This window comes from Urtica dioica, chromosome 3 (genome assembly GCF_054948205.1).
Source record: "Urtica dioica subsp. dioica isolate 48M chromosome 3, U.dioica_male_clone48M_v1_H2, whole genome shotgun sequence".
NCBI classification, from domain to species: Eukaryota; Viridiplantae; Streptophyta; class Magnoliopsida; order Rosales; family Urticaceae; genus Urtica; species Urtica dioica.
Window position 1 is genome coordinate 4,067,400 of NC_142758.1, and position 12,270 is coordinate 4,079,669.

General features: G+C 29.4%; 3 protein-coding genes across 3 annotated transcripts; all 3 read left to right on the top strand.

Annotated features, from left to right (window-relative positions):
- Positions 1-4,378: 4,378 nt before the first annotated feature.
- LOC149402142 (uncharacterized) lies at positions 4,379-5,882 on the top strand. Its single transcript, XM_089608248.1, has 2 exons — positions 4,379-5,710; positions 5,796-5,882. The coding sequence occupies exons 1-2, from the start codon at positions 4,379-4,381 to the stop codon at positions 5,880-5,882; spliced, it is 1,419 nt and encodes a 472-aa protein (XP_089464374.1).
- Positions 5,883-6,537: 655 nt separating this feature from the next.
- LOC149402143 (uncharacterized) lies at positions 6,538-8,674 on the top strand. The gene is made up of 3 exons (XM_089608249.1): positions 6,538-6,547; positions 6,693-6,699; positions 8,116-8,674. The coding sequence occupies exons 1-3, from the start codon at positions 6,538-6,540 to the stop codon at positions 8,672-8,674; spliced, it is 576 nt and encodes a 191-aa protein (XP_089464375.1).
- A 93-nt stretch (positions 8,675-8,767) lies between these two features.
- On the top strand, positions 8,768-12,270 carry LOC149402144 (replication protein A 70 kDa DNA-binding subunit A-like). Its single transcript, XM_089608250.1, has 11 exons — positions 8,768-8,905; positions 9,096-9,264; positions 9,362-9,458; positions 9,574-9,698; positions 9,812-9,893; positions 10,018-10,135; positions 10,227-10,384; positions 10,471-10,800; positions 10,871-10,918; positions 11,382-11,444; positions 12,204-12,270. The coding sequence occupies exons 1-11, from the start codon at positions 8,768-8,770 to the stop codon at positions 12,268-12,270; spliced, it is 1,395 nt and encodes a 464-aa protein (XP_089464376.1).

The window sequence follows — 12,270 nt, forward strand, 5'->3', positions numbered from 1 at the left end:
GATTATAACGACTAATAAAGAAATCGTGTATCTTCATCCACCACCATCTTTAAATTCAATACAAGATCTCAATATTCATGTATATGTCAAGGGTGAACAAACACGAATTCTACAAAAGAGAACCGAAAAACAACAATCTAAAGATGATGTGTTATTTTGCAGTTGGATTTGCAGTTCGGTTGGAGCTCCACCATATTGCATATGTGAGAAATGCAATACAGTTGGAGATGGTCTAAGGATGAGGTGTTATTTCTTTATTTGCTTAGAATTGGAATATGTATCTACTTACTCAATTACTTGTAATAAAAAAAAGAGGGAAGAGATTTATATTTTGAAACATTTCATTATTCCTCCCCTCTTGCCACGTGATAAGCTTTTATCTTTTTTTTTTTTCTTTTCTAAAACTCTTATAAAAGCACGATAATTTTATTCATCCATGTTTTTTTAATGGTCTGTCGAAGGAGATTGAACGCACGACCTCCAATTTGGAGATAATGTAGAATTACTAGGTATCACAATTCATTCATGCCATGTGTCGCGTTTCGCCCTTTCTCAGTAAGCCTAATTGATATGTTTGTTGTGTCTCATCTCATGTCACATAAGGTTTTTTTTTGTGGTTTAAAATTTTTGTTGCCTGTATTCATTTTCTTTTAAAAGAAAAATAAAGTAAACTAGTCTTTTTATTTTCCCACTCTCATTTTTTCCTCAATTTCAATTACAGAACACATTATTTTTTTCTAACTTTTGGGTTCACTATTTATTGGATCATATACACAGTATTATCCATATAGATAGTCATATTCATAAAAAAGATATGTATTTATACTATACGTTTAATGTGCGTTACTCAATATGTATGCATACTATATATTGATTACTACACGTAACATTATCCTATATAACTAATTCGGGGTGCATTAATACTGTAGATACTACAGTATCAAATGGGACCCACGATTCTTTTTTCTATTGGTTAATGTTACATCTCTCTTGCAATGTTTAACCTGTTTCTTTGATCCTTATAGTAACCGTATAAAAAATCTCTTTTTGTGATTTAAGAAAAAATAAAATAGCTTTATCATCAATCTCTTTCTGTATGATAAAAAAACAAAATAGCTTTATCATCAGTTATCTTCTGAATTTATTATTCATATATATCTTATAGATATTTTGAGTAAGTTGGAATGATATTATATATGTGATATCTTTTAGGTAGGTACGTAAAATGGACAATAACTGCATTCACATAATAATTTTTAGTAGTTTTGTGAAGCCTTAATGCCTTATTACTTTTTTTTTAAAAAAGACAAAATGAGATATTTTATTATGACCAGTAATTTTATTATCCAATGCATGTGCATTTACACGTGTATGTATTATGACTAACTTTAATGACTCTGAATATAAACGTGGCCTTTGAACACGCATAGATAATACTGGTAAAAAAATGCATAGATATATTATTCCTATAAACTTAACATATATATATATATACATTTTCTACTATATATAAACATATATATATATATATATATATACATTTTCTACTATATATAAACGCATGCATGAATCATATGCATGAATCACACAGCCTCTTCTTTCTCTCTTTCCCTTACAACTATTTATTTTTATTATTATTTAAAAAAAAAGAGGCTACAACAGATAACTTTGAAGCTCGATTCCCTATTCATACAACCTTTTTACGAACATCTCTTGGGCAATATATTATTTATATTGTAAGAAAATCAATTGAGGGCTAAGCTTAGGGTATAGCATGAGATAGTTGTTGCTTTCACAAATATCCACGTTTCACCGTTATCATTTCACTTCTTACATGTTTATCATCTCATTACACAAACACCCATATTTTTACACTAATAATACCAAAAAACAGGCTGCGTACGTCATCGGTGAAACTATTCTTACTTTCGTATTTTTGCCATCTCGAATGTCTATAAATACATCGTCTCTCATCCGTACTACAACTAACTACAAAACTGCCATTACCGTACTACACTCTAAGCATCAGTAACCAACTAAAAAACCTACGCTCTCTTCTGCAAATATTCAGTCATTAAATACTATACTGCACTACTCTGTTTGTCATCACTAAATAACCGTATAAATATAACTGTTCTCTTTTCTTTACAAAAAAAGTCCCCTCTTTTGTAATTATCTACAGCGGAGACAAGTTATTCGTCTTTGTTAAGGTATATTTACTGCTTACTGTGATTCTACTACATATATATATATATATATATATATATATATATATATATTCTAAATGGTCAATATACAATATTCAACTTTGAATTGGTAAATTTTATAAGAGCTTGACTGATGTGTTTTTTTTTTTTTTGGCCGCAGACTTTGGTTCTAAGGAACCACCTTCGACTACGTCATCGTATATATACCGTTAAATATAACTCTTCTCTTTTCCTTAAAAAAAAAAAAAAAAAAAAAAAAAAAAAAAAACCATTCCCATCTTCTGTACTTATCTAAAGCGGAGACAAGTCATTCATCTTTGTCAAGGTTTATTTACTACTTACCATTATTCTACTATATATATATATATATATAAATGGTCAATAGCATTTTCAACTTCGAAAGATAAACTTCATAACATCTTAACTGATGGGTTTATTTTTTTGTGAAGTCCGTACTGTAATTTTTTTATTTATTATTATTGTTGTTCATTTTGAGCTACAGTATAAAAATAATGGCAATTGGATGTGTGTGTTGTAGGTTTAATTCTGATAAATCTCTTCCTCTCTTCCAAAAGTTTGATATCTGAGGCCGGAGAATATCTAAAAAATTGCTACTGTCATCTAAAAGAAGGTATCATACTCTACTGCTAATTGTGTTGTTTTATTTAAGCGTCAATATCTCTTACTGAGAATTCCATCTTTTTATTAGTTACCAATCAGTATCAAATTTGCTTATTATATATATATATATATATATATATATATATATATATATGCGTGTGTATGTGTATATTACTTCCAAAATATATATGTCTGAAAACCCTTATTTTTCATTCCTTTCCCTTTTCTACTCTTAAAATGTCAGTAACGGCAATGTTTTAATCTGCATCCTCTTATTACTATCTTAAATAAAGTACAATAAAGTGAGCCCTTATATATATATATATATACACATATATATATATATATATATATATATATATATATATATCAGTTTAATGGTTCTGTTATTATTATGGAATGAAAATTTAGCGACTTGACTATCTTAAACAAAGTATAAAATAGGCCCTTATTTTATTTGGCAGTTTGATGGTTTGCTATATGTTGTTCTTTATTTCAAGAATATCGAAAAGATTAATGTTCAAATATAGACGTTGTTGAATTTGTCTCTATATCAGTTACATTACGACCTCATTGGTTTGCTATTGTTCTTTATTTCAAGAATACCAAAAAGATTAATGTTCAAATATAGACGTCGTAGAATTTGTTTCTCTATATCAGTTACATTACGACTTCATTTATTTGCGTTTCTAATTTATTTCCAGCTCATGAAACTGAAGTTTGATATCAAGCTATAAAATTTTACGTACACACACACACACACACACATATATATATATATATATATATATATATATATATATATATATATATATTGCCAAGTCTCATTTCGACATGGTTGACATTACGGCCTCATTATTTATGTTTCTTATTTATTTTCAGGTTTGATCTTATAGCGTTGCTTACTTCACTATATCACGCACCGTACATGTAAGTCGATATTCAGTTATATAATTGCTCGCTCTTAAGTTGAAATTGTGTTTTATTATTAATTAGTCCTATGTAACTCTACCAGCTTGACAAATAAGATTATATGCTTAAAACTCATAAACAAAACATATATTCTCATATAATAGGAATTCTTTAATCATTAGGCATCTAATTCAAAATGTAGGAAAAAATTTAAGTAATTGGAATCATAATAATCTTTATTTGTCTAATTAATAACAACTGCTAATTCATACGTCCCCATAGGTTCAACTCCTTAATCATTAGAAATATAGTTTTAATTCTATATTTGTGTATTATATGTTTGTACAGTGATAGTTTATAACTGGGGACATATATTTTGTTCCCCAACTTTTAAGAGTAATAATGATATGATCTTCTTATCTTAATTTTTTTTTTTTCTTTAAAGAATGGGTAGAAAACGTGTGAACCCATCTTTAGGTCATCTTGGTCACCCAAATCGCAAAAAAACCAAATATAAAAATACTAAGACATATACCACAACTACTACTGAGAACTCAAATAATGAAAGTGTAGACCCTGCTTTTGGGACATCAACCTTATCTCATCAAACTCAAAATAGATTATCATTAATTTCAAAAATGCAAATAATATCACCACAGGTAGCACAGCCATCGAACACCTCATATTTAGATTTGGGAGACTGGAAATATTGTTGCGATTATTGTGGTGCATTCTTCTGGTTTGATGAAAGTTCGAGCAAAAATAGTTTACCCAAATATAATCTATCTTGTCAAAAAGGTAAAATTAAATTACCTTTGCTTAAAGAAAGCCCTCCGATATTAGATGAATTGTTAAACTACAACGGTGAAATAGAAAGTACATACTACAAAAAGAATATCCGCACCTTGAATTCATTGTTAGCTTTTACATCTTTTGGTGCAAATATAGATTCAAATATAAATAACTCTCACGGTCCATATATTTTTAAGATCAGTGGCCAAGTGCATCATTTACTTGGCTCTCTACTACCTACTGATGACAAACCTCCGAGATTCGCACAACTGTATATACATGACACAGAAAATGAAATCCAAAATAGACTGTCAACATTATCGTTCGACGAGTCTTCAAGATTAATTACTGAATCAATTATTACAAAGCTGATAAGTATGTTAGATGAAACAAATATATTAGTACAAACTTTCAGAACAGTAAGAGATAGATACAAAGAAACAAACATTCCACATATAAGACTTCGGCTTTTAGGCCGAAGAAATAATGATTCTAATCAGTACGATTTACCAACATCAAATGACATTGGTGGATTAATAGTTGGCGATATTGGAGAATATGAAAAAGGAAAAGACATAATCGTAGAAACAAAATCAAATGATTTACAACGAATTACAAAATTACACCCTTCATATATGGCATTGCAATACCCATTATTGTTTCCTTACGGAGAAGATGGATATAGAACTGATCTAAAATTATTTACTAACCATTTAGACACGCAACCTTTACGTAAAAGAATTCCAATGAGAGGCTTATACTGTTATCAATTACAACAACGTTCTAACTTAAAGACTACTCTATTAAGAAGTGGTAGATTGTTACAACAATATTTAGTTGATGCATATGCTTCTGTAGAAGAAGATCGATTAGATTTTGTTAGAAAAAATCAACAAACTTTAAGATCAGAAATCTATCAAGGTATTCAAGATGCTATTAATAGAGGAGATACTGATGCAAATACAATAGGAAAAAAAATTATACTCCCATCAAGTCACACAGGAAGTCCTAGATATATGATACAAAATTATCAAGATGCGATGGCAATTTGTAGAGAATATGGAAATCCTGATTTATTTATAACATTTACATGTAACCCAAAATGGCCAGAAATTAAAAGAGCATTATCTTTAATTCCTGGTCAAAAATCAGAAGACAGACCTGATATTATAACAAGAGTATTCAAAATGAAATTAGAACAAATACTTCTAACTATAAAAGCAGGGACTATATTTGGACAAGTGATTGCTGATTTAAATGTAGTTGAATTCCAAAAAAGAGGACTACCACATTGTCATTTCTTATTTTGGTTACATCCCGATGAAAAAATACATGATCCCTCACAAATAGATAAATTTATTTCCGCAGAGATACCAGATCCTAATGTTGATTTGATAGGATATAATGTAGTTACTGAATTTATGATACATGGACCATGTGGTCTTGCCAAGACAAATGCTGCATGTATGAAAAATTTGATGTGTTCTAAAAGATTTCCAAAACAAATCATAAATGAAACAACGATCGATGAAAATGGAATTATCAATTATAAACGTAGAAGTTCAAATATTTATTCAGAAAAAGAAAATATAAAATTAGATAATAGATATGTTGTGCCTTATAATAGAGAATTGTGTCTCAAATTTAATGCTCATATAAATACTGAAGTGTGCTCGCAATCAATGCTTATAAAATACTTATTCAAATATTTAACTAAAGGACCAGATCGTATAAGAGCAATTCTTGAAAATAATATATGCTCAGAAAATTTGTTAGAAACAAATATCACAGAAGTCGATGAAATAAAAAATTATATTAATTGTCGTTACATCACACCCTACGAAGCTATATGGAGGTTATATGAATATCCTATACATCATAGAAGACCATCTATCCAGCGATTATCAATACACTTACCACATACACAAAATATTACATATCGTTCAAACCAACATCTTGAAAATATTTTAAGACAACCCGGAATTCAGAAAACGACTTTAACAGAATGGATGACGGTAAATAAATCAAGTGAGGAAGCTAGAGCGCTTACATATATACAATTTCCAAAGAAATGGGTTTGGAACAATAAAGATAAAATTTGGACTCCAAGACATTCTGGTTATACAATTGGACGAACATATTATGTCCATCCAAATTCAGGAGAGCTGTATTATTTAAGATTATTACTGAATCATAAAAAAGGAGCTACTAGCTTTGAATCCCTACAAATAGTTAATGACATCAAATATTCAACATTTCAAGCCGCATGTAATGCCCTAGGATTACTAGGTGACGATAAAGAATGGAATGATTCAATTCTAGAAACTGCATTTATCTCAACATCAACACAACTAAGACAATTATTTGTTTTAATTCTTTTATTTTGTAATGTAAATGATCCGATAAAATTATTTGACAAACACTGGAAACTAATGACCGAAGATATTGTATATAAAATTCGTAAATTATTCAACAATAGCTCTTTTCAAATACCTGAACATGAATTACATGATTATGTATTATATGAATTAGAAAAGATATTAAATATGAATTCATCATCTTTGAAAAATTACAACTTACCCCTGCCACGAGAATCACTACTTGATGATTTAAATAACAAACTTTTAAGAGATGAATTAAATTACGATACAAATCAATTAAAAGAAGAAAATCTTAAATTAGTTTCTCATTTAACTGAAGAACAGGAAAACATCTACAATAAAATCCTAAATTCAGTTAAAAATCAAGATCATAAATTATATTTTATTTCTGGACATGGAGGAACAGGAAAAACATATTTATGGAATACTATAATTAGTAAAATAAGATCGAATAATGAAATTGTGTTAGCTGTTGCATCATCTGGAATAGCATCTTTATTATTACCAAAAGGAAGAACTGCACATTCTAGATTTAGAATACCATTATTAGTAGATAAATTCTCGACATGTCATATAAAAAAACAAACACAATTAGCAAAATTAATTGAAAAAACATCTCTTATATTATGGGACGAAGCACCAATGAATAACAAATATTGTTTTGAAGCTCTAGATAAATCATTACAAGATATGAAAAATAACTCTGACATACCATTTGGAGGAATGACTATGGTACTAGGTGGCGACTTTCGCCAAATCTTACCAATTATAACATCGGGATCTAAAGAACATATAATTGATGCAACCTTAACCAATTCTTACTTATGGCCACATTTTGACATCTTAACCTTGACGAAAAATATGCGGCTCATGAGACATAATATATCACCAAAGGAAAAAGAAGAAATCACAAAATTTTCTACATGGATTTCAAGCATCGGTGACGGTACTATAGAAGGAATCAAAGATTTAGATAATGAAGATGCTACATGGATTAAGATACCAGACATTTTTTTATTACATTATGATTCAAATCCAATAGAAAAAATTTCCCATTCAATATATACTGATTTTTTGACTAATTTTAATGACGTTGAATATTTAAAGAATCGAACAATTGTAGCCCCTAAAAATAAAACAGTCGATGAAATAAATAAATACATTTTATCATTAGTACCCGCTGATTTAAAAACTTATTACAGCTATGATACAATTTTGCCCTCATATGGAAATATTGAGGAACTAAATCTTTTATATCCAGAAGACTTTTTAAACACATTAAATTTCAATGGACTACCACCACATGAATTAAATCTAAAAATAGGCACACCTATTATGTTATTACGAAATTTAAATCAATCTTTAGGACTATGTAATGGAACTAGACTATTAATAACACAATTAACAAATAGAATAATTGAAGGCCGAATTATTAATTCAGATAATACTAATGAAATAGTATATATTCCTCGAATAGAAATGACTGTACATGAATCACGATGGCCTTTCATTTTAAAAAGAAGACAATTTCCTGTAAAAATTTCATACGCTATGACAATAAATAAAAGTCAAGGACAATCTCTTGAAAAAATTGGTCTGTATATAGAAAATGAAATTTTTACTCATGGTCAGTTATATGTAGCTTTATCAAGAGTCAAGTCACCAAATGGGTTGTTTATATTAATCCATAAATCCATGGACAAATATCCAAATCATATAAAAAATATTGTTTACAAAGAAATCGTTCAAAACATTAGATAAAAACCAAGACTCCTTAATGATTAAGTATCACATGTATAATCTCATATATATATATATATATATATATATATATATATATATTAATAACAGATAATGGCAACGCCAATCAAATCGATAAGACCAAACCAACAGTACGATACAATCATTGCTAGGATTTGTAGAAGTTGGGTAAACAAAGATTTTACTACTGGCCGAGTTATGAGTAGCGACTATATTCTGGTTGACGAAGAGGTAAGTACATATTTGTATTTACATGTTTGAAAATATTATGCTTACAAACTTACTTAGTTATCTTCTTTTTCTTAATTAATTATAGCATGAAACCATACACGCAACTGTTCGAGCTCGGGATATAGACATTGTTGCACCAAAATTACAAACAGGCAATGTCTATGAAATAAGAAAGTTTTTTGTTGATCAGAGCAAGTCCAAATACAAAGCCGTTCCTCATAGTGCAATGTTACAATTAACAAGAGCATCAACATTCACAACTGTTACAGAAGAAGTCCCAACAATTCCACTTCACAAGTTTAATTTGGTTGAGTACGACCATCTTCCCGAAAGAATCGAAAACAATAGTATTCTGACTGGTAATCCCCTATAGTAAATGTGATTATTTTTTACATAGATATTCTTTTTTTGATAAAATCGTTGAAACTGTTGTGAATTGCATATATTTGCATGTAGATGTCATAGGAGTTCTAACTAGCGTCCACCCCATTGAACAATCATTTTTCAACAATAGGACGACATCAAGGAAGACGGTGAATATTCAAAACATCAGGTAAAATATCTTAATGCTATTTTAAACCTATATATAACATTTAAATTACATATTAGTTACAAACTTTATATTTGGTTTTTAAATTAATTTTCTAATTTTCCGTTGTGTTTTATAGAAGCGATAACTTACAAGTGACATTGTGGGGGACACTAGCCCATGAGTTTGATCAAGAAATTGATAAATCAACTACTGAAACAACAGTCACAGTCTTTGCAGCAATGTTAGTCAAACAATACTTAGGTAAATTTTAAATCTTCCACATATTTTTTTTTTGTTAAATTTATGTATATATATATATATATATATATATATATATATATATATTTATACTTTTCCATTAAACTATTATACAGGAAAGCCATATGTTGCAATCACATCTTCTTCAGTATACTTTGTGGATCCAAGTTTACCCGAGACTCAAACTTTAAAAACAAGGTACACAACTAATTCTTATTTGACAAAAATCATATTGAATATTTAGTGATAAACAAGTCCGCATTAATATTTAGTATAATGACATAACTAATATCATTATTATGTTTTTTTTGTTCACATATAGATTTGCCAACAAGATGAAAAAAATTGAGCTTCTACCAGCCACAAAAGTAGTTGAATCCACAGACGAGCAAAAAACAAAAAATAGAAAGAAAATTAGCGAGCTTAAAAATGCTGATCCGGTACGTCATTTAAAATTTAACCAAGTTCTGCTTAAATTTCTTTATTCCAACAACGTTAGTCTAAAAATTACATATCTTTCATAATTTACAGAGTGCTAAATGCACGATCAAGGCTACAATCACAAATTTTGATACAGCACAAGGTTGGTATTACAATGCATGCCCCACTTGCAACAAAACAGTCAAACCTTCAGGAACAACATGGTGGTGTGATGATCACGCATTTCTACAAACTCTCCCAGTACCATGGTATGTACCAATTATTCATAATTATTATTAATCAAATAGAAAAGAAACTCAACTTCAATGTATTCATGAATATATCCATAATATAGGTACAGGTTGAACACTAAAATCGAAGATGACAGCGGAGAAACAACAGTAACCCTTTTCGGAAAAACTGCTCAAATTTTGATACAGAAATCGTGTGCCATGCTAACATTAGATGAAGGTTACACTGATCAAACAGTGATTCCCCCAGCAATCGAACGACTTAAAGGCCAACGTAAAATTTTCCAAGTTTATTTAAAGGCATACGGAGCATCAACGAGTATCATTGTCTCTAAAATATTTGAAGATCAGCTTCTAGACACAATTGAACTCCCAGTTTCAACCACTCCAACTTCAATCCAAAAGATTCCAAAATCAAGGCAAATAAGTCCGAGGTAATAAATTTGTAATATTTTTTCTTTCAATCCTGAGTACTCATTGACCTAACTTTATTTTATAACGCAGCCCTGAAAGAGAAACACCATCATCATCTCTAAAGCGAAAGTTTTCCAGGTAAATATCTATTATTTATGAAAAAAAATGAAAAAAACTACTACAAATACATATAATAAATTCCTTATGTCTTTCTCTTTATATTGAAACTTATAGTGATGAACAGGAAGAGGTGAAGAAAAAAAAGAAACGGTAACTTTTTGGCATGTATCGCTCTTTTGGAAAATAAGGATATAAAAACATATCTATGTGTATATATACCCGAGAAGGTGAAGAGTTTGGAAATGCAGTAGATTTTGACTACAAAAGATGAAGAACAGAAAATGTAAACGCAAGCAATGCATAAACTCCAAAAAGGTACTTCCACATCGCTCTATTTATACTTCAATATAATTCGTTTTTATTTTTATTTGGGTGTGTGTGTGTGTGTGTGAAAGCAGCTTCATATTTTACAAACAAAGTATGCAATATAAGATTATGAATAAATTTTTGAATGACTATGTGTTACTGAATATAGTTGAAGATATCTCATTTTGGATTTTCTGGAATGCACTCGAATGTGCTACAATATTCCATGTTTTGAAAGGTATGCTATAACTTTTTTCAAGTATACTATTTTTTAGTCCTCACAATTCTGGACATTAAAATTACATATACACTTATTTTGTCCTCCAAAAGTAATAGAACAATATTGAAAATTTAGAGATTCATATTGGATTTGTGAGCCAAAGATACTATCCCACTCTAAATTGTTTACACACATAATTTGAATAATCTATGATACTTATAAGAATTGAGTACATATCTGAATTTAATTTTGCAGTCGCGGAAGTCAACCCAACAAATTGGAGCATTTTTGAAATGTCTGTCAAACTCTTCTTAATGGAATAATGCATGTGTAATGTATGTATATATATATGTATATATATGTGTGTATGAGAAATATTTCTTTTAGAAATCGATACCGTAGAAATCTTTTTTTGGATGTAAATAATGCATTTCTTTAAGAATAGATATCTCTATTATGTAGACTCTTCTTTTGGTCCAATTACATATACATATCATGTAATTAATTCTAAAAAAAGGTTGCCTAACGGCACAAGAAAAATATCAAATTGCTTAAAAATTATACACATAAAAAAACACAAAACTATCAAATTCCCTTTGCTAATTAAAAAAATACAATATAACCCGCCGCAACGCGCGGGTTATATACCTCGTTCTAACTAAAAGAGCGGTGAGGCCACGTTGCAATATTTTAGCAACATAAAATGTTTACAAAAAAAAAGTAAATTGTTTACGAACATTTTCTTTTGGAACTATATGTTTATCAACATGTTTGTAGCACTGACCACGTTGCACTTGTATTGTGGACAAGGAAGAAGCTATATCCAGCCAAGAGCGAGCTTTAG